Raw genomic sequence first — 24,793 nt, 5'->3', positions numbered from 1 at the left:
ACATTTCCATGGCTGTTAAAAAGTAAGGCCATTTGCACTTGACTAAAACTTCAAATGTCAGCAGTTCTGAATGCATGAAGGTCTGCTCATTAACATGTTGTTTTTTAAATTTTAATATTTTGTTATGTACAGAAATTGGATTTAATCATTTGTCTGCACCAAAAACCTAGTAGTTAGTGTGGTAACACATAGCATGGAGGTGCTCAGGGCCACCTGAGTTCGATTTCTGGCTTAAGGTCCCTTCTCCTACTGTGTGCTCCCCATACTTTCCTGTCTTTGTATCTCCACTATCCTATCTCAAATTAAAGATGCCTAAAAAATAATCATAATTTGTAATATTTAGTTGAATGATACTGTAAGTGCCATGTCTAGCATACCATGACTGTGGAGACAAGTTATGTACTGTGAGGTATTTCATGATATACATCTGTTGGTTTTCATGCTGCTTATGGAGAAAAACGGCCTTGGAGTTGGTTAGAGCCGCTCTATCAGTCACTGCTGGAGCAAATTGTCCCTGTCCCAGCCTTAGACATCATCTTTACTGCTGACAAACTGCCTTTCTGAGCCAGGTAGCATGCTAAAAAGCCATCTCTCACAGCTGCCCATGCACAGAACTGCTCACGTACACCATTGCATATAACAATAAAATACAACAATCTGAGCAGAATGCAACATGCAGACTGATTGCCTTAATTACTTGTTTATGCGTGATGAAATGCACATAATGTCAGGCACACGAGCCGCAACATTCACTGACATTCTCTGACATTCAGACTCCTTTCTAACCCCCTTGTGACATTCAGGATTTGGCTGTAGGATGCAGCAGTTTTTATACACAAGGGATTATGTACTCGTGATTACTTCCAAAACAATGGAGACCTGTTCAGCCTTTGACCTGATACTGCAGTATGTTCCAAATCCACTGGAAATCTTCATAAAGCCATGATTGAATTTAAAGTAAAAAAAACATACCAACATATTAAAAAAGTGATAGTATGTATTTAATCTAAAACTATGATATAAAGGGTGGCACAGTGGCTCAGTGGTTAGCACTGTCGCCTCACAGCAAGAAGGTTACTGACTTGAGTCCCGGCTGGGTCAGTTGGCATTTCTGTGTGGAGTATGCATGTTCTCCCTGTGTTCGCGTGGGTTTCCTTCTGGTGTTCCGGTTTCCTCCACAGTCCAAAGACATGCGGTATATTGAATTGAATTGAATAAACTAAATTGGCCATAGTGTATGTGTTTCAATGTGAGTGTGTATGGGTGTTTTCCAGTACTGGGTTCCAGCTGGAAGGGCATCTGCGGTTTAAAACATATGCTGGATACAATGGTGGTTCATTCTGCTGTGGCTACCCCTGATGAATAAAGGGACTAAGCTGAAGAAACTATTATATAATCACTATTATTTAATATATTTAAATGTCATTAGATACACTTTTTAGTTGGTTAAACCCAGGATGGCTAATATAGATTTAATTGATTTGTATTGCAATATCCAAGCTTTTGTGGGTCTTAATGCCTTTACTTACTCTTAAATTTTTAAGACAATTTAATTAGCAGCAGAAAGCTATATAATATGGCATTATTTATTCAATTACATCATCATTTGTGTTATGCACAGCAAATGAATGAACATCTAACTTAATGATAGGTTTTATTTTCTAATACAAATACCAGAACATCAATAAATCTAGATGAAATTAACTTTTAATCACAAACTTTCTTGTGTGATTGTTTGTTTATTACACAACAAATCCAACATACATAGCTATCAACTAGCTATATACAAGCCAGGGTTTGCATTCAGGGAAAATACATAAAAAATAAGAAATAAATAACAATAAACAGGAAAAGAAAAATCTCTTGGCTCAGAAGTGACCTTTATGCATCTCTAATATAATACTTTTCATTTTTCAGTACACTTTAGTTTATCTAGTTATTCTATGAGAAATTTTCTTAATAAATTCAGACTTTAAAATTGTTTTTTGTTCTATAAGCGATATTTTGTCCACTGGGAAACTAAATTTTTTATCAGTTTCTTTCTTATGTCATTTTGTTCCTCTGGTGTATCTTGATTTATGACTGTCTAGACATTATTTAATGTGTAGACGACATTATAGTGAGGAAGAATATAAGTTTTTATAAAGTTATATGCAGGGCCTGACATTAACACCCGCCAAATGCGGATAGATTTCAGCTGCTGCACTTCCACTAGCCACTTCGGCTGTTTGAAAATACTTTTTATATTGAATTTTTTTTTTTTTAATTAGAGTTCAACAATAGAGATGACCAATGTGCGTGCAAACGTGATCTTAGAATTGAGAAGCAGCACGCGTTTGCATTAGCAAAATAAAGCAGGTGAATGGTGAATAATGAGAATGAGAGGACACCCTTTTTGTATACAGCTGCAGTTGCCTCTTTCATTTTAACTATTTTTTTTTAACAGATTATGGACCTAATGTTAACCATGTGCTCGTGATCATCCTTTTGTTATTACACATTGTGGGCCCTATCATACACCTGGCGCAAGGCGCAACGCAATTGTTGTTTGCTAGTTTCAGCATGCCGCAAGAGTCGTTTTGTCGTTTTGCGCCATGCTGTTTAAATAGCAAATGCATTTGCACTCATATGTGCGTCTATAGGCATTCTGATCTAGAAAAGGAGGCATGTTGAGGTGCATTGCTGGCGCGTTGCTATTTTGAGAAACTATTACAGTCTGTTTTATAGACCAGAACAAAACCGGTCTAAAGTCCAGCACAGAGCACGTTAGTTGTGTGCCTCGCTTACACACTGCTTAATACACACAAGATGTAGAGCAATATGCAAATATCTTTACATATAAAAAAGACTTAAAATATTAAGGGTATATATAAGATATAATAAGGATATATATACAGTAGGGTATAAATATAAAGGATTAAAATATATCAAAACATATTATTTTCTAGCCTATATAAATATAAAAACCATACTTTCATGCCTTCTTCATCTCAGCGGGTTTTTCCGTTTATTTGCGACAATTTAATTTTGTATAATGTTATTATTATTAGCAGTATTATTTATTATATGCATATTTATATTTGTTTTATTAAAAACAAGTTTAGATTTGCCCACCTGCCAGCTTTTAGACCATATGGGGCATAGCATGTGTATTAGGATATAACTCAATTAATTTGAACACATTTTGTTATTATTGTTCATTTATTCGTTTGCTGGAAACTTTAACTGAATTTAGAAATAGTTTTGAAACAAATCTATGCGCTTAACAAACGAAATTAATTATTTATAGGCTAATTGATGTCGTTGCGTACAATACTTCCTTATCCACAAGAGTGAAAGTGAAAGTAAATTATGAGGAGACTGAACTCTCATTCTCACGCTGTAGATGCTCTGTTTAACTGTTTTCTTGCTAGTAAAATGCTCAGTTTTTTCACTTACAAAGTCGTCATGTAAATAGCAAATTCGCTATGGCGCGACGCAGCAAGTTCATACAAAAAGAGAAATTAATAAAGAGGCATGTGGACATAACACAAAGTCTAAATCATGTAATTTTAGCATTTCAAAGTCAAATTCATGCAAATAAAATATATTTTCCCAACAACAAAAGTGTGGCTAGTGAAAATAGCGAGTGGCTAGTAATGTTGGAAAGCTACTAAGTTAATACTAAGTTAATGTCAAGCCCATGTTATATACCCCATAATGTTATTCATATTTATTTCTCGTAGTGATATTAAAGTAGTCAGGCTGTGCCAAGCTTTTAGGATTTATCACAAGATTTGTTTCCCCTATTCTTGACTTTTTTTTTTTAACCGCAAACTCCATGTGGTGCGTTTAATGGTATAACTCGTGTCCCTTATGGTTCTTTCACATGCTGTCTACTGCTCCAAAGCTGTGAAAGTAGATATGTGCCTCGTAGACCCCAGAGGCATTGAGACTCAGCACTGGAAAAAGCCAGTTTAATATTTCTCTACAGCATCTCAGCGGTTCACCAAAGAACTTCACCTCAAAGATGTCTGTTTATCCAAAGCCGTGCAGTTTAAAATGCCATAAACCAAACACTGACTGATATATGAAAATGTCAGGAGACCGCCAGAGAGGCAGTCTGGAATGCATCTCGTACTGTATTGTGCCATTGAAGGTTAATCATATCTTTTCTATAATCTAAATATCACAGTGTTTTGAATCACGTTTTGATGCATATGATGGCATTTGTCTTTGTGTTTGTTTTTCTTTATATAGGCCAGTTCAAGTGTAGAATACGATGAGATTAGATCTCTCTCTGACCATGACGGGTCTGCAATAGGATTCCATCTGTACTGCTCTAACCTTATTATTGCAAAGCCTAAGGGTCTGTATTATATCAGTGTCTGTGGCACGGCCTAAGCTCCAGATCATTGTGATCATGTGTGTGTGTGTGTGTGTTTGTGGAGGAGGGAAGGACAGAGAGTATTGCCCTCATTTTGAGTTGGCATGATTATTGTGCCATTCGTGTGAACATTTATTAGGTCAGACCAGGAGAATTAAACTGAACTGGACAGGATCAGCTTGTTTCAATGTTGACAGATTAAAAAATAGTAGTTGACCTTAAATGGGTTTATTTTTTTGTGTGTTTCTTTTATAATGTCATGTTTTGATAGATCTCTGTTTATTTATTATTATTATTATTTTTATCCTGTAAGGTATTATGAGAGGCCTCAATGTGGATCTCAAGTGAAAAACTGATTTTCATTCATGTTCAGTTTTTTTTATTGCAAAAACAGACAGTTTTACTATACAAGTTGTTACATACCATTATTTTTGTGTTTGTTCTTTTTTACAAATCAGAAAAAAAACATTTATAAAAAAAAAAGAAAAAGGAAAAAAATAATAATACAGAAAAAAGAAAAATGGAAACAAGAGTAACAAAAGTGTACAGAAAATTACAACCAACTAAATGCAGTTATTTTACAATCCCAATCAGATATTCAGATCGGTTGTCAATATTGAAAGTAAATATTTATAATTAAACAGTATACGATAATAATATTTATAAACAAATATAAAATAAATTACTAAGAATAACCAACAGAGCTCTTATCACTCACTGACCTGGGGTCTTTGATGGAAATTAATATTAGGAAAACGGAGGAGGTCATCTTAGACCCCAGGTCAGTGAGCGATAGGAGCTCTGTTGTGGTTTATAATAAAGACATTAAGCAGGTTGCTTCATATAAATATTTAGGGATGAATAATGATTGTCCCTAGAGCCAGTTTCTGTGCCCGACAATTGGGTTGTCTTGGTCCTAACCTTCGACTGTTCCGCAATGCACCGGCCCCTAACGACTCCCCCTGTAGGTGGTGGGCCCGCAGGAAGATGTTCCCATGTTGCTTCTTTGGGCTAAGCCCGACCGGGTTTCGTGGGAAAAAACCTGGCCACCAGGCACTCGCATACAAGCCCCAACCCCAGTCCTGACTCCAGCGTAGGGCCCCGGCTGCGCCATACCGGGTGACATCACGGCCCTCGATGTAATGAAGTTCATAAGGGGTTTCATCCAGGTTGGAGGAAAGTCCTTACCCCAGGTGGAGGAGTTCAAGTGTTTTGGGTTTTGGTTCAGGAATGAGGGAAGGATGGAGCGTGAGATTGACAGGCAGATCGGTGCAGCGGCAGCAGTAATGTAATCTCTCACCCATAATCTCTCACCCGGGATGAGCTCGGAGTAGAGCCGCTGCTCCTCCACATCGAAAGTCAGCTGAGGTGGCTCGGACATCTGTTTCAGATACTTCCTGGACACCTTCCTAGGGAGGTATTCCAGGCATGTCCCACCAGGAGCACTTATGCACTATGCACTTATGTACTTACACATTCAACTGCGTATGTAGTGTCATCCCAAATGGAGCACTAATGGGTTTTTTTACTAGGCGAAAATTCAAACTGTTTCCCTGATGTAGTTTGACAGTTGCCAAATCAGTAAAATAAATGAACAAACTACCAAATAATACCTGCCTTGAGTATAACTGCATTCACCATCAGGAGGCGCTACAATTACTCTCATAGGAGAATTTTGCTTTTACCATAAAAAATAAATAAAAGTTATCCAACATGTGTGCCCGATAGCTCCGCCCTTTTACATGAGCAAACCTGCGGTTGTTACAGAGTGCGTGAAGTGTCCGTCATTACACACTTCATTTTACCGGCTGAATGAGAGCATCATCTGGGTAATTAAAGCACACTTAGTATTTTTAGAGTTTTTAGTGTGAACGCACTACTTACACTCTTTATACTACAAAATGGCCTAGAATAGGGCATGCGTATGCGATTTGGGATTCAGTTTAAGATTATTCGTAGTGAGTAGCAGCATAATGCTAACTTTTTTATAAAGCAACAATAAGAGTCTATTTTAAGGTATGGAATTATTGTTTGGTTTGTAAATCTGACAGTAAAAAAGAGAACCCAAGTAAATAACCTGATGAGTGTGGCAGGACAAATTATGGGAATGGAGACACTTGGTTCGCTAAAAGGTATCTTTGAGTTGTGCACAATTGAAGCCAACAAGATTTTATTTGATATTGTTTGATTCTTTGCATGTGCTGTCTTTAGAGTATGAGTTGATAAATTCTGGCAGAAGATACAGGATCTTGTTATGCAAGTATAGATTTAAACATTCTTTTGTTCCCTTTTCAAATAAACTGATCAATGAGCAAGTAGGATAGAGAGCAGTGGGGGCTTGTATTTTTTATTTATTTTTTAAGGATTGTTTTTATGGAACCGTATTTACATGTATATTAGGAGGTATTTTAAGATCAGATTTTTGTGTTTGTATTTTATATGTTGTCTTGTTGATGTATGTGTACAGCAGATAATCAATTTTACCTTGACCTTGAAAACATTGCCCGTTAAAAAAAAAAATATAATAATCCCAAAGCATATACCCTTTTCCAACTTTAGAAAATACATGGTATCCACAAGCCATTGGGATGTAGTTGGAGGCTTATTTGATTTCCAGTGAAGTAGAAAACAGCACCTAGCTGATAATGAAGTAAAAGCTAAAATATCATGTTCAAAATTAAACTGGGACCAAATCTTTTGAACACCAAAAATGGCTATATCAGGGGATGGGTCTATATTTATCTGAAACACCTTAGACATATTTGTAAAATAAATAATCCAGTAATCCTGTAACATAGGGCACATAAACTTCAATTCGGAAATCTGGACTTTACTACAATGTCTGTTAAGCTGCTTTGACACAATCTTGATTGTAAAAGAGCTATAGAAATAAACATGAATTTAATTGAATTGAATCAAAAACATATGACTTAAATTCTGATTTCCATTTATACCTGGTGTTGCTAGTGTTGCAATTTTGTTTAGTCTTTTTTCAATATAATACTCCAACAGATTTGTAATACTGTACACACACTAATAATAAAAAAATTAAATAATAATAATAATAATAATAATAAAATTACCAGATCGATTAAACACACTTTATGAATAGGCTACTTAATGCATTGTGCAATATAAATAAAATATATTTTTCTGTCCAGTTCCAGTTTTTTCCAGTGAGATCTCGAATTTATATTCAGAACACAGAATTTACATTGTTTTAACATGTATATTTATGGCTTTATTAAGTTAAAAGTTTAACAAACTTTTTAAAACATCAAAAATCTTTTTATAAAATAAATATGCAAAGGATAAATTTATCATATGAAAAGGCAGCTCATGCAACATCATCCAAAGCTTTAGAGGCTGAAATCTCATTTCTGTATGTTTCTTTGCATAGAATAAAATGATCAGCACATTATTAACGTTCTCCTTCAAATAAAACATTCACAATACTGAATATTTGGTTTTAAATCTGCAAAGGGTGTGGCCGAAAGTGGACAAGCTCAAAAATTTTCACACCCTGTTCACACCTGTACTTACAGAGTTGTCCACTTTAATCAGATCAGTAAAAACACGTCAAGTGTTTTATATTCACTTGCATTCAGACAAAAACAAAGAAAAGCATTAAACCAAACAAACACAAATTTTAGTGACATTTACTGTAAATACTTTTGATAAAAGTCAACTCTAAACAAATTTATTGAAACTAGCACCATGTGGAAAATGTGCTATGCAAATACTTGCGTGTCACTATCATGCAGCACACAACCAAAGTTATGTCCAATGTGTACATGTTTTCTTTGTGTAATATGAATGGCATTAAACAGTCATAAGTCGCTTTGTAAATTATCCTGTTCCAGATCATAAAAAAACTATTTGTATTCAGAAAAATATTATCTATTATTATATTATGTTATGTATAAGTTATTGAATAAGTGTTAATCTTATAATAATACAAAATTAATATATATTTATATATTATAATATAATGTAGTATAATATAATATAATGTAATATAATATAATATAATATAATATAATATAATATAATATAATATGATATAATATGAAATAATATGAAATAATATAATATAATATAATATGAAATAATATAATATAATATAATATAATATAATATACGGTAATATAATATAATATAAAATAATTTAATTTAATTTAATTTAATTTAATTTAATTTAATATAAAATAATATAATATAATATGAAATAAATAAATATAATATAATAAATATAATAGAATAGAATACAATAAATATAATATAATATAATATAATATAATATAATATAATATAATATAATATAATATAATATAATATAATAAAAATAATATAATATAATATAATATGAAATAAATATAATATAATATAATATAATATAATATAATATAATATAATAAATATAATATAATAGAATAGAATAAATATAATAAATATATATATATAATATAATATCATATAATATCATATAATATAATTTAATTTAATTTAATTTAATTTAATTTAATATAATATAAAATAATATAATATAATATGAAATTAATATAATATAATAGAATAGAATAAATATAATATAATATAATATAATATAATATAATATAATATAATATAATATAATATAATATAATATAATATAATATAATTGCTGTACTTTTTTTCCCCCCTCTACACAATTGTCTTATGTATTTTCTCTTTCCAAAAGGCACTGGAGATATAGTTGCAGTAATGATCACAGAGTCTTTCGGAAAGGAAATTCTGGGATTCCTGGAGAAAAACCAGACCGTGCTGGTGTCCGTGATCGTGGGTTCAAGAGGGATGCCCAAAAACATCAACCGCGGCTCCTTGGTGTTCGTCTCCATCTCCTTTATCGTCCTGATGATTATCTCCTCTGCTTGGCTCATTTTCTACTTTATCCAGAAGATCAGAGACACCAGCGCACGCGACCGCAGTCAGGTCTGACAACACACACACATTCCTCTGTAGTTTAAAACACACACTCACGCTTGTATCTAAAAACCTTGTCAGAATTTTTCTTTCGCAGGCCTCCCTGTTATTTCACAGGCTTATCTGACCTTCAAGAACTTCCTGTGAGCTCAAAGATAGTAGTAAATGGCCCAGCATTCCCAACTCATGAAATCTTAATGCAGAAGCGTGTGTGTGGTGACACTCTGCCGCTTCAGCGTCTGCTTCCACACAAACACACACACACACACACAGACCTCATTTCTCCACTGTAGTATTGATGTCTCTTGGCCCTTCCGCTTTTACCAGGCCTCTGAATTTACTGCAGAGATTAACAGGCTATAATCAGGCTGTATTAACAACCAACGCTATTCATTTTTTATGAAGGCGAAATGTGTAAAGTCTGAAGCACTTTTTCATTAGATAGATTGGAAATAATAAACACATTTACAATATATGCACTGAGACCTGTAAACATTGCATATTGCGATTTTAATGCGATGGAAGATTCCATTTAAAGTGTGCATTAAGAGAGTGCATTAAACTGATTATTCTTGATAACCTGACAATGAGGAAGATTACTGAAACTGCATTTTTATCGGAGAAAAGGCTATGATGCATTTTACACTCATATACTTTTGATCAACACCTAATTACTGCTTAATCAGTGTGTTCAGTGTAAATGTTATGATGTCCTAACCAGGGGTGCGTTTCCCAAAACCATCGTTCGCCAACTAAGGTCGCAAGTTACGTCATCACAAGCATAGTTTGTTGTTTTCCCCCATCCACACTGACATGGAGCAGCAGCATTTTAAAACCAAAACGGCCTCACCAGCATTTAAAAAAAAAATCTGTTTTCAAGGCTGGAAAATCGGGTAGTGTGGATGGAAGGATTAACTGTAGCAAAACGTATGCGTTTTAAAACGTAAAACGTATTAGTGTAAACGGGTCCTAAATAGTGAGAAATAGTTTCCTCTGATCTGTATCGTAAAAATATATATATATTAAAAATGAAAACAGATTTATAATATACATAAATATACAGTTGACCACCCCTATAAGGGTTCATACCATTGTGAATGCACAATCAGTTTATGTGAGAATAAATTAATTATTAATTAGATGAGAGCACTGATAGACTATGTAAGTGTGAGTGTTCACAAAACACTTTTTTGCTTAAAAAATAGCAGTTTGTTTCTACATTTTTCCAAAATGTAAAGTCAAATTAGATGCATAGTCATTTTTTTTAGTTTGAAAAAGTTGAAAAGGTGACCCCGCTGATCGTTAATGTGTAATTCGCACCCTGGGTATATATCATTACCGAAGCATGAAATATAACACTTTGCAAGACTTTACTATAAGGTTGTAGTTAATGCAGTTACTAACATAAACAAACAATGAACATACATTTGTTACAGTTATTTAATGTTAGTTAATGAAAATACGGTTGTTCATTTTTAGTTCATGTTAATTCACGGTGCATTAACAAATGTTGAAAAGTATGAATTTGACAGTTAATGATGCATTTTTGTAAGTGTTAAACTATGATTAATAAAAACTTTTGTTTATGCAAGTAAATACATTAACTAATGAAACCTTATTGTAAAGTGTGACCAAAATCTTAATTTTATTTTGTGTATACAACGTAATGTAAATAAGTGGGCGTGGCCAACTCACATACAGCATGAGTGAGGCTGAGAAAGACATTATTGAGACTATCAGCAGTTTTGCCAATTGCTATTTTTCAACAAGAAGTGGTAACTTAGTATATTTTTTATACTAGAATTGTAATTGTTCGACAAAGCAGTTTGATAGTTCTTTAAAGTGTTTGCATACTTATATTTTTATTTCAAGTTTTTTTCCAGTAACCTACTTGGCATATGTTTAATATATGTGAGAAGATTGACAAATGTTTAAAGTAATTAGGTCTGTCCACATAAAACTGTGAAGTGTGACATACAGTGTCATTTGTAATCTAAAGTCATATTTTAACTACAATGTTTATAAGGTTCAAAATAAAATATAAATCAATTAAATAAGATCTTTAAATAAAGTCATTTTCTTTTTTTAAACATTCAAGTTTATATAAAGCCCTTTTGTACAGTTTCTGGAATAACTACCTTTATTAAAATCTTTATCATGCAAGATCTTGTTACCATGAAATAAACTTCCTCATACCATGAAAAACAATTTTGGTCATACTTCCCAGCCCTACACATGACTGTCTGTGTTTCTTGTAAAACAAGTTTGCTTTAATCTTTTCGATCTTTAATCTTTTGCTTTATTTTGTTTATATTTGTTTAAAAGACTTGAATGCTTTTATTCAGTAAAAATGTAACAAATATACCAAAAGCGACATAAGTTTGTAACGTTACAGAAAATTTTATTTATTTATTTATTTATTTATTTTTGTTTATTTTTTGTTTATTTTTATTTTAAAATTTTATTTATTTATTTGTTTGTTTGTGTGCTTCATTATAATCATTTAAATCATTTTATCTTTTAATCCAAAAAATGTTTATTATTATTATTATTATTAATTTATTTATTTTACTTTTTTATTTATTTAGTTTGTTTGTTTGTATGTATGTTTGTTAGCTTTTTGATATTCACTTTCTTTTAATCCAATAAAAAAATCATGGTAGCATGCCATGTCAAAAGAAATAAATGCCTCATAAATACCATACAAATCAAATCATACCAAATACCGAATGTGATTTTTCTAAAGGATCACAGGACAATTGAATATTGGCTGTTAAAAGTTTCTGGAATAAATGAAATGTTATCCATTTTATTTATGCTTACATATATGTTAAAATATTACTTGTGTGATTATGTAATAATGTGATAATGTGATTTTCAATGACATTACAGTCGTGCTGTATTTTTAATCAAATAAATTCAGCCTTGGTGACTTCTTGGTGACATTTACACACACAGTCACACACACACACACACACACACACTGTGCCCATTGACTTTTTTTATCTCTAATTAAGCTAATTATAATTACACGCTGACCCTAATACCTTTGGTGTTTTTTAGATGTTAATTAAAACATAATTTGGCCATTTTATGACCTATACCGTCCTCACAAGTTAGTTTTCAGAGGAGTCTATTTGTGTCTATATTTGTCAGACGTTCTGAGACCATCACAAATAAAGCCAACACAGTTTAGCACAAATCCTTTGGCCCTGCTTGGCTTTTTCTGTAAACTGTCGGCAGTAAATCTCGGAGCTGTTTATTTAGCAATAAACTGGCCGAATGAAGAGCGAGGACATCTCAGAACAAACACTCATAAACACACACACACAATGAACCGCCCATCACAGACTGCACTTAGCGTCTTTTATTTATAGCCCTCTCCGTCAGGCCTTTCACTAACTCTGTCTCATTTGCTGTATACAATCCTGATAGACAACCTGGTATGTTGCTTTTATCACAATTAATACCTCTAATGCATCCTCCCATGTTTTATTTCTCAGCCCTAGCTTGTTTAATAAAATCTGAGTTGTATTTTTTTTTACTGGTTAGAGTCTTTTACTTCCCCAACTTTCTTTTTAATTTCCTGTTTCATTAAATCAAGCTGTGATTGTGAAATTATGTGAATTACTCTCTCCTCTTGTCCTTTGTTTCTATAGCGACGGCTGGGAGATGCTGCCAAGAAGGCCATTAGCAAGCTGACTACCAGGACAGTAAAACGAGGGGACAAGGTGAGGTCTTTTGACGTCATCTCTTGTTTACTTTTCTCTCTATCCATCTCTGCCAGGCTATAGTTAGCAGCACTGTTTCTTATTATGGAGCTGTTTGTGTTATTCTCCATTCATAATGCATCTCTGTGCTTCATGACAGACTCTGGACACGTACACGTTGCTGCTAAATATGGTTGTCACTCTTTGTCCCAGTGTACGAAGGGGTCTTAATTGTTTACAGCTGTATTCTGTAAACTGATTTAACTCTTGTAAATTACAAGTAGCAATAACTGCATTTACATGAATTACAACTTTAGGAGTAACCCATGCATTACGGTCCACAGTGCATGCTTTTTAAAAGCAGACACCTAAATGTCGTAAACAAAACTTGGTGCCTTTGGAAATTGCTAGATGATGATGATGATGATGATACAGTGCTCAGCGTAAATGAGTACACCCCTCGCAGATCTCTCTTTTACTTGAATGTTTTCAACAGGATGCTTTACAATAATATGTTTTTGCATAGACCTGTGCTTTACATTACCTGACAAAAGTCTTGTCATCGATCAGTTGTAAGAGCAACAAATAATAACTTGACTTGTTCGTTGATCATTTGGAAAGGTGGCAGAAGGTAGATTTTTTTCAATGAATCATTTTAAATACTGCTGAAGACCTACTAGAACCCAAAGAAGATCAAGGTGCTCCAGGATTGGCCTGCCCAGTCATCAGATATGAGCATGTCATTATTGAGCATGTCTGAGTAATGATGAAGGAGGAGGCATTAAAGAGGAATCCAAATAATCTTGATAAATTCTGGGAGTCCTGCAAGAGTGTTTTTTTGCCATTCCATGTGACTTTATTGATACTGTAGGTATTTGAGTCATTGCAGAGATGTATGGATGCAGTTGTCTAAGCTCATGGGAGTCATACACAATATTAATTCTTGTTCTACTGCACCATGACTTTATATTCTATACTGTTCATCATTTCAGTTAGGTGACAAGACTTTTGTCTAAGCAAAGTCAGATCTTCTGTCCTAATTAAATAATTAAAAATCAAGACATGATCATATTTTATTTGGTAAGTAAACATAATCTAGAGGACTTTGCCTTTCATATTAGCCATACAAATGATCAAATAGAAGTTATTATTTGTTGTTCCTAAAACTTGGATATGCGCCAAGAGTTTTGTCAGGTAGTTTATATTGATCAGTACCAAAGCCAAAACTGAAAGTAATCTAACAAAAAAAGTGTTTACTTTAAATACACCAAAATAGATTGTCTATATTTAATGAGAAATTGATAAAAGTGTCACTTTGCAACACTAGAGATTACATCTATATATTTTTTTATTCATTGAGTATATATAAAAGCATACATGATTCAATTTTAAATTAGTTTTTGACCTAGATATGTGTCATAGACTATGCATCATTACTTTCATTATAATATAATGCGTACTAAGGACTAGATTTACTCAACAGGGTTAATTAGCTTTCTGCGATCTTGAATAAACACCAGTGATTATTCTAGTTTCAGTTCTGCAGGTTTTCTACAGATTATATGTACCAATAATGATACCAATTAACAAGAACTGTTAATTGATTCAAAGCTTCACCTTTAAATTATATGCTGATAAAATAATTGCATACCGTATATTGTGAGTGATAGTTTCATTCGTGTTCTTGTACTGTCCCATTATTTATTAACATTTTCAGCTGTTTTTTTTTTTTTTATATTTTCAGTTTTGGTTTTAATTTAAGTTTAAGTAATTAGTTGTAGGGCTGTGTGATTTAGGCAAAATATCTAATTGCGTTTTTTTTGTTGTTGTTGTTGTTTTAGACAGATATTGCGGTTTCGATTTCGCTTTAATTTGCAGTTACATTTTTTTGTTAAGCTTCAGCTCGATCACACTCCTCATATAGCCACCTCTGGTGCTTTTTTAGGTGCTGGTAGTTGTATTTCCTCATGCTGTGGCAACAATTCTGTGACATCTATTACAAATGACCTGTTTTTGTTTTGTTGTCTCTGACCATATTACCGACATGCTGTTTTTCTTTGATATTATCTAGTCTATTTAATGGTTTTGAAGCAGGAGACCTCATCATCCCACTTGTCAGTGCTTTTCTGCTTGTTTTTTTTGTTTTTTTTTCCAATTACACTATTCTAATTGGGCAGAACGAAAAGTGTGCTCACTCAATTGGCTTGTAAGATGCCAGTCATGCATTTGCTCTGGGCAGGAGAAATGAAAAAATATAAATTCCTATTGTAGCCTCTTCCGATTAGCTAATCGCAACGTTTTTGTACTTTTTGATTTAGGTTGACAGGTTGACAGTGCCAGTCACTAAAAACAGATAAAATAATGAACAAGCAGCTAATTTCTATAATGACTACCATTCTAACACAGCACGAATTTGTGTAGGGTCACAAAAAAGCAGATGTTTGGGTGGTGTCTTCTTGTGGTTTTCCAAATAAGAAATGTACAAAATGATTTTCCTTCTACCACACACTTTCTGTTCTGTTTTCCTCTTGCTAACAGCAAAATGTCAAGCACAAAGTAGGTTAAGACCCTTTTGTGTGTTAAACAATGGTGCAAATACCAGTACATTTAACCACAAATCTTTAAAAATAAAATCATATTGCATGATTCATTTAAATACTCTCCACCCATGCTCATTTGTGTCTGAACAAATGCATTTGCAATGAGGTCAGACACACCTTTTCATTGCAAATGATTTCCTCTGTGGGATTTTAGTAAACACAAACACTAAAATAGAGTTTGTGTTTCAATGTTGATGCAAGCAGTTTGTAAATTTGACCATAAATCTTTGGCCTTTTATATTTATGAACATGGTCTTAATTTAATCAATAATTGGCTGTTAAATATTGATGGCAGTCCAGTAAGGTTCATATCTAGAAGTCATCTTACTGAATGTTCCACAAAGTCCAAAGAAAGACATTGACCTGTGTAAAGGTGAATGACTGTCAGGTGAGCGATGAGGACGGGCTTCACAGCTGTTGGGTTTGGGGAAGGGGTGGAGCCGTGCCAGTCACTGCCTGCGTATCACAGCCCAGTCAAGGTCAGCTCACATCATCAGCCATGAATAAAACATCAGTGGCCTTGGAGAAGTGCTGCAAGAAATTGAAACCTTTCATCTGAGAGGTCATGCTCGTTAGAGATTGAGTGAGAGAACATCTGTCTGTGTTCCTTTACCTCTCTATCTTCATGGTCAGACCTATCGTTGATGGTACAAGTGCTCAACATGTATCCCTTTGGATATTTGAACAAGCCCTGTGTGGGATTATTGGGATCTGCACCTCTAACTTCTCAGAATGATGCTCAATGCCACTGATAAACCAGTCGTCTTCTGCTTGGTCATCACTTAGTCGTCACTTCAGTGTATATTCCTGATTGGAATGCAGCTCTACCTACCAATTATATTGGCAAGAAAACAACTTGTCACCCAACCAAGTCTGGTTTCTCATAAGGTTTTTCCTTAAAGTACCAATAGGCGCTAGTTTGAAGGATTTTGGATAAATACAGCATTGACTTCCATGGAAGTTTTTTGTTCCTTCTATAGTATGGATGTGAGTGGCTGATTTCTGACATTCTCCAAGATCCATTCTTTTACGTTCAACAGAAGAAAGACATTTATAAATGTTTAGAATCACTTGAGTGTGAGGAATGGTAAGGAAATTTTATCTTTGAGATTAAATTTTCCTTTATTTTCAGTCAGTTGGTGAAGTGTTGTATCCTTGCCACTTGCGGTGTTTCTATCTTGAGGTCAATCCAATCTTTTTAGATTTTGGCAGGAAAAAAAAAGCAAATTAGGTGCATTTTCTTCAAGTGTTTTAAGAACTTATTGGTGGTATTAGTAATCCTAGTGAACGTGGAACCACACACAATGTCATAAGATGTGTAATATTAGGTTAGATTTAGGTCACCAGTGTTTAAGAACAACATTATTTTGACGTCCAAAATTATGTGAAATGACGTTGATATTTGGTTGGGTTTGTGTTTGAAAGTGACCAGAATCCAACATCAAGTCAACATTGTAAAGCAACGTCATATTAATGTCAAATACTGACATTTATTTGTCAAGCATGGCAACCAAAATCCAATGTCTGATAGATGTCATATTGGTAACGTCCACACAACCTCAAGCTGTAACTTTATTAGACGTTGATATTTTGTTGTTTTTAGATTGTGTTGGAAAGTAACCAAAATGGAACGTCTGTCTGATGTTGGACATTGATGTCGGCCTGACGCTGGGTTCTGACGTCAATCTGATTTTCTTTCCAAACAAAATGCAACATCCCACATTGTGTGGGGCACAATGTCAATCTGACATTATGTTGACGTCATGTACCTGCTGGCCTGCAAGACACCATCAGTGGAAACAGCTGATTAGTTAAGTTTGTGTAATGTTGGTTATGTCAGGTTTTGTCTGCAAATGCATTTCCATCTACAGTTATTTGCATTACCTAAAAAAAACATCAAGTGAGCATGAAACGCTTTTCATCACTTGTTTTTGATTAATCTTTTTCTATCCATTTTTATTTCTATAGCGCTTTTACAATGTAGATTGTGTCAAAGCAGCTTAGCATAGAAACTCTAGTAACATTAAACTGTCAGTCTAGTTTTCAGAGTTCAATGCGCAGCTCAACAAGTCCCAAACCAAGCAAGCCAGTTGTGACAGTGGCAAGCAACAAAAATTCATCAATTGACGAAAGTAAAGAAAAAAACCTTGAGAGAAACCAGGCTCAGTTAGACACAATCATTTCTCGGAGTCTGGAGATTGCTGGACATCCATCGTGGAAGCTGTAGGTGTAAGTAGGTCACTGGTGTTCAGGCTGGCCCATGGGATCAATGCGGAAACTTGTCTGTCAGTGGGGTCTTTCACGAATCAGTCTCATGCTCTCCACTCCTCCATGACCACCACAGTTTCTGCTCAGGATACAGCCTGGTTCAGGATTATGGAGACCTCAAGATAAGGAAAACAGACTGTGTGTAGATGCCGTTCATATTATAGTGTTTTTTGGGAAGTGTTCCCATCTCTGTTTGCCCTAATTAATGAAGCCTAACAATCCTTTAGAGGATTTCAACATCATTTGTGTTCCAATCTAGTGTCTTTAGTCTTGTTTTAAACTGACAGAGTGTATCTGCCTCTTGAACTGTGCTAGGAAGACTGTTCCAGAGTTTAGATGACAGATATGAGAAAGATCTACTGCCTGCAGTTGATTTTCATATTGTGGGATTAATCAATTGTACGGAATGAATTGAGCATAGTAGACATGAGGGGCTGTTATACACCAAGAGCTTCCTCAAATACTGGGGAGCTAAGCCTTTCAGGGCTTAAGGTAGTCAATAAAATGTAAACATTTTTTACAATGTTTAACTTGTTTCTGATCTGATACTTCAAAATATGCACTTAAACTAGGTGATGAAAACAACTCTTGTCACCTTTGATTTGCTTAGCTGTGGTCAACAAAGCTATGTCTGTTACAAAGTACTAAATTGAATCATCAGTGAAGTAACTACAAATAAAACTGCATTCTGTGGAACTGAATATGTCCAATTTACTGAACTTGCTTCACACAGTTGAAACTTCATACCTGATTTTCGATTATTGCCCGTTTTCTTTGAAAAGATGCTTTGGTATAATTTTACATTGTTTAAAACTAATAAAAATATGTCAGACTATTACTTTTTCCTTCTAAAGCAATCACCTACACATCTTCGATCAGTTATAACTTGTTTTTTCAGCAAAGAAGCATCTTTACGGCTTTACTGCTTTGGCCTGTGGGTATCAGCCTCGTCCCTCTGCAGGGACCACAGTCGATGACTCTCGCTCTGAGAGGGGCCCATTAGAAACCAAACACCACTCACCACAACATGACCTTGACCATGCAGACTCGACAGGACACTGTCAGGTGACGGAAATAGCATCTAAAGTAGAGAAGGTGCTTCCAGGAAGAACAGGGCAGAGTGTGATATAAAACCTGCAAGGTTTTTTGTCACTTTCTAAATGGCTCCTCACCCACGGAGGTCTAGTTAGCTGCCTGAGTGATGCGTCGCCTGCTACTAGAGGTATATTTATCATACAGTATATAAATAGTATGTATAAAAAGTACTGCTGGTAGGTTTATCACGTAACACCAAATCTAATTGGAAACTGTGGTTACACGTTTTATTTTTTCATGTGAGAGCACTTCCAGCGTCATAGATATCAAGTTATTATTACATTATATAATGTTATGTTGCTTACAATTACAAACTAGTGTTTTTTTTTACTGTTGGATTTTTAAAAATTGATTGTCTTTATTAATAACATGCTAGTTTTCATTAATAGTATTTTAGTTCCCTATAGTAGAAATCAATAGGAATATTGAAAGGAACATTTTTTATATATAATTTGTTTTATAATTATTATAGTTCACTTAAGCAGTTTTTTTTTTCATTTGGTTTTTCAATCAATTAACTAAAGCTGTTAATTTATTTAAAATGGAAAAAAAAATGTTTTAATGTTTTGCTGATGAAGTTACAATTCAAGTCTGTTTTTTTATTATATATATATATATATATATATATATATATATATATATATATATATATATATATATATATATATATATATATATATAATTCACTGTCCACTTTATTAGGTACAGTTTACTAATTCTGACCCTACCATCTAAATGTCACAGTAGAAATCGAGACTGTTTAGATCCGGCAGCATTTTTCCAATCTTCTATTGTCCAATTTTGGTAAGCCAGTGTGATTTGTAGCCTCAGTTTACTGTTTTTAGCTGACAGGAGTGGCACCCAGTGTGGTCTTCTGCTGCTGTAGCCCATCCGCCTCAAGGTTGGACGTGTTGTGCGTTCAGAGTTGCTCTTCTGCATACCTCAGTTGTAACGAGTGGTTATTTAAGTTACTGCTGCCTTTATATCGGCTCAAACCAGTATGCCCATTCTCCTCTGACCTCTGGTATCAACAAGGCACTTGCACCCATAGAACTGCTGCTCACTGAATATTTTCTCTTTTTCCGACCATTCTCTGTAAACCTTTGAGATAGTTGTGCGTGAAAATCCCAGTAGATTAGCAGTTTCTGAAATATTCAGACCAGCCTGTCTGGCACCAACGACCATGCTGCGTTCACAGTCACTTAAATTACCTTTCTTTCCCATTTTAATGTTTGGTTTGAACTGCAGCAGATCGCCTTGACCATGTCTACATGCCTAAATGCATTAAGTTGCTGCCATGTGATTGGCTGATTAGAAATTTGCATTAACAATTAGTTGGACAGGTGTACCTAATAAAGTGGCCGGTGAGTGTATATTGATTTACAGTTAATTAATATTTTGTTTTACAGTTTATCAATATTTTGTATGAGCTTTTATTTCTATATTTTCATTCAGTTTTATTTATTTAATTGCTTATTAGTTAAAAAAAGCTTGATAATCACTAGTAACTTCTACAAGCAGGCAATGTTTCCTAGGGGGTGTCAAGAATGGCTTCACGCTGACCTCATGGGTCATTCAAATGACATGGGCTGAAAGCAGAGCCAGAGAAATACAGCATCTTTGACACTTCGTATCCACTAAATCTGCCGAACGATCGCTCTCTCTGCTCAGCCACCCTGAAATAACTAGATAGAGACACTGTTACTTCAGCAGCTTTTTGCCTGGCAGTTGACATGAATTTCTTGAACTGCACTGATGGAATGTTTGAATGTTTTCTCCATGGGGTCTGTGAGCATTTGGAATTATTTGACACAAAATACACTTGGAATGGTCAGAATGACATGCAGTCATCTAATAATAGGAATGATGTATTCATTATGTGTACAATGCAAAGTATGGACATGTTCGCATTGAAACCCCAGATGACCTATTTCATTTGCAGAAATGTGACACGCAACCACTTCGTTCCACAATGATTGTATGTATAGACCCTATTTATTACTAAAAGCCCAACCAACCCACAAACCAGGCAGGAAAATGTGTAATATTATAAATATTTTGTATAATTTTGTTTTGACATACTGTATTTATATGCTATTACTTTGACTTTTTCTCACCCATCTTTAAAAAAATACACTGTTTATACAGTGAGGCTTGCGATTTGTTTTCAGTTTGTAGATGTAGGGCATATTACTCCATTTTATTTATGTCACTACTTTAAATAGCATACAGGTATTCACTTGTCACAGGAGCTGTGTGTTTAAAATAACATGCTAGCTGAAATAGCTTACTGTATAATGGAAAGTCCACTATGCACAATATGCTCCTATGCAATTGATTTTTAAGTAAAAAAAAATTGTAAAAAAAAGTGTATTGTTAAAGTATTAACAATGTGCATTATGCCATGCTAGACATTTCATTTGATTGTATCCTACATTATGTGAATTATGTAACATGATATGCATGCCTGGCTCAACCAGTCATTGTTTCGTATATACATACAGGTTTATTCACAATATATTTTGCTGTTTTAACTATAAAGGTCATTTCAGTCTTGCGTATTTGAAGAAGCTCGCTTCACTTTCCCATCAACTGTATGAGTGTTTTATCTGAAGCTCAAATGGTGCACTTTAGAGTAGTTGGGCGACATGAATGCAAGGAGGAGGTCAAGAGGTCAGATCAATATATAGCGAATGCAGGTACTCAGAGAGTATTGGCAGGAGTTTAAAGAGAATTTCACACCTGCGTTATTCTCATTTCTCACAGATCTGTGTTGTAAGGCCAGCATACATATTTAATAATAATGGACCAGTGATGCTGAAATCAAGATACAGTGTAAGAGAGGATCCAAATGTCCTAGAGAGAGTTAAATTAAAAGTGATTTTGTGTTATATTTATTTTTTTCCGATTGTAATTGCATTAATTATGAAATGTAAAAAAAAAAATATATATATATATATATATATATATATATATATATATATTGAAGTCATATTGAATGGAGGGAAACTGATTTTTTTATTTTGTTTTGTTATTATTTTTTTACATTTTATTTTTGTTTTTATTTTTTATTAAATATTATTATTATTATTATTATTATATTTTATTTATGTATTTATTTACAATTTTTGTAATTTAATGACATTTTATTTTGTTATTATTTTTTATTTTTTTAATTTAATTTATTATTATTATTATTATTAATATTATCATTTATGTGTTTATTTTAATTTTTGTAATTTAATGTAATTTTAATCAAATTTTATTTTATTATTTTGTAATTTTAGTTTTTACATTTAATTTTTTTTATTTTATTTTATTTTATTTTAATTCATTTGATGATTTTAGCAGAGCCCATCCAACAAATGATGAGCAGCAGGATTTTGACATAATCAGTTGCTGTTTTGAGTAGCATTGCACAAAAATGCAGCTGTGCTTCACTTTTTTTGTACAAATGATGATTTGTTTAGATTGTGTGCAATGGTCATTTATTGCATTTTAGCATCTGTTAAAATTGCCTGGTTTGCTTGCTCCTGCTGTGTGACATTGTGCTGTTCTTATTTGACTGGCAAATACTGTAGCACTAAATCTGGCCTAATGATTCCTTATGCTGCTTCTAATGTTGACACTTTCACTTTTTAGCTACATTTTGACTCATAAATAAAGGCTTATGTTTATATCTTGTCTTGTACATGTTTTGCAGGAAACAGAGCCAGATTTTAATCATTGTGCGGTGTGTATTGAAGGTTATCAGCTAAATGATGTGGTCCGCATCCTCCCTTGCAAGTAAGTGCACATGTGTGTCTGCAAATGTTTTTTTTTTTTTATTTAAATAGTCTATTTTTTACTTTCTATTATTTTTAATCTATCTATCTATCTATCTATCTATCTATCTATCTATCTATCTATCTATCTATCTATCTATCTATCTATCTATCTATCTGTCTGTCTGTCTGTCTGTCTGTCTGTCTGTCTGTCTGTCTGTCTGTCTGTCTGTCTGTCTGTCTGTCTGTCTGTCTGTCTGTCTGTCTGTCTGTCTGTCTGTCTGTCTTTTATAAATGTATAAATAATATTATTAAATGACATTTGGGAGAAATTATCAGACCTTTATAAAAAAAAATATGAACCTCACATAAGTATTAAATTACTTAAACACATATCTATTAAATAAAGTACATCCAGGCAAACAACATAATAGTAATAACAGTAGTATTTTATATTCGTAATAATTCATTTTAAAATAAAATAAATATTAAAAATAAAAAAATAAATATAATAAGTAAATGCTGATGTGATTTTGCAGTAAACTCTTCCTTTAAAATCATATTATTATGTATACGGATCTATTCAATTCAATCCATGTTTATTTATATGCTTCTTTTTACAGTATAGATTGTGTCAAAGTAGCTTAACATAGTTCTAGTAAAGTCCAGATTTCAGAGTTGAAGTTCAGTTTTGTTTAGTTAAGTGTGGTTTAAATTTCACTGCTGAAAGTTTTAACACTGGAGCAAATCCACCAAAGCGCAGCTTCAAAAGTCCTAATCCGAGCAAGTCAGTGTGTATGTATATATATTAAAGGTATACAGTACTTACAGAATATATACCGTTAACTGAATAACTTTATAACTGTGTAACCACATCAGTGGATTGTACAAAAGACCTTTTCTACAAACAAATCCAATTGTTTTTGGCTGCTTGCACCACTTGCTTAATGTCAGGTGACTTACTCGCTGTGCAGTTTTATTGAGCTGTATTGAACAGATGCCGTGAATCACGTCAGTTTTAACAAACGTATAAATATGTATATATATGTATATATATATATATATATATATATATATATATATATATATATATGTATATATATATATATATATATATATATATATATATATATATAATTTATAATGAGTGTAAACCACATATTATTTATTAGCCATGTTGTGTGGTATTTATGACCTGGATGTGTAGCCAATAAACAATGCCTAAACATTAAAAATGTGCTTTTAGAAACTTAATAAAAAATTTTAAAACCCGTTTTAAGGTCAAAATTATTAGCCCCATTTAAGCTATTTTTTCGATAGTCTACAGAGCAAACCATCATTATACAATAACTTGCCTAATTACCCTAACCTGCCAAGTTAACTTAGTTAACCTAGTTAAGCATTTAAATATGACTTAAAGCTGTACAGAAGTGTCTTAAAAGTATCTAATAAAATATTATTTACTGTCATTATGGCAAAGATAAAATACATTTTCAAGGCACTAGTATTCAGCTTAAAGTGACATTAAAAGGCTTAATTACATTGGTTAGGTTAACTAGATGAGTAAGGGTATACCTATAGTTAGGTAAGTTTTTGTGTCACAATGGGTTGTTCTATAGACTATGGAAAAAATAAAACATTGCTTAAGGGGGCTAATAATATTGACCTTAAAATGTCATTAAAAAATTAAAAGAATTAAAAAAAGAAATAAAAGAAAAAAGAAATAAGTTCACAGGAGGGTGAATACTTTTCTTCAACTGTATACTGTATATATACTGTATGGTCATAATGATGAAGATTTCTGTCTTATTTTGTCATCTGTCTAAATCATTTTTCATCAGCCAGTGCAATTTGGTTTTCACCCCAGACTTTAAATAATTGTGAAATGACATTCGGAGAGAAAAGGAGATCAGGGGTCACTTGCTTGTTGTGAGATGTGAGTTTGTTGAGGAAATATGGCACTGCTGTGGTTGTGAATCACTGTCCCTGTCAGAGCAAATCTGCTTATTTTTAGCAGCTCAGCTTCCA

General features: G+C 33.4%; 1 protein-coding gene across 4 annotated transcripts in view; it reads left to right on the top strand.

Annotated features, from left to right (window-relative positions):
• The window catches only part of rnf130 (ring finger protein 130), a 78,094-nt gene that overhangs the window by 31,327 nt on the left and 21,974 nt on the right, over positions 1-24,793 (top strand). For all 4 annotated transcript variants that reach the window (XM_087280506.1, XM_087280507.1, XM_087280505.1 and 1 more), the window contains exons 4-6: positions 9,087-9,337; positions 12,988-13,059; positions 22,705-22,787. In XM_087280506.1, coding sequence (XP_087136632.1) covers positions 9,087-9,337; positions 12,988-13,059; positions 22,705-22,787 — 406 coding nt within the window. The remainder of the gene's footprint in view (positions 1-9,086; positions 9,338-12,987; positions 13,060-22,704; positions 22,788-24,793) is intronic.

Source organism: Danio rerio, chromosome 14 (assembly GCF_052040795.2).
Source record: "Danio rerio strain M-AB ecotype USA chromosome 14, GRCz13ab, whole genome shotgun sequence".
NCBI lineage: Eukaryota > Metazoa > Chordata > Actinopteri > Cypriniformes > Danionidae > Danio > Danio rerio.
The sequence above is the reverse complement of the archived record's forward strand: the minus strand, read 5'-3'. Positions and strand labels throughout refer to the sequence as shown.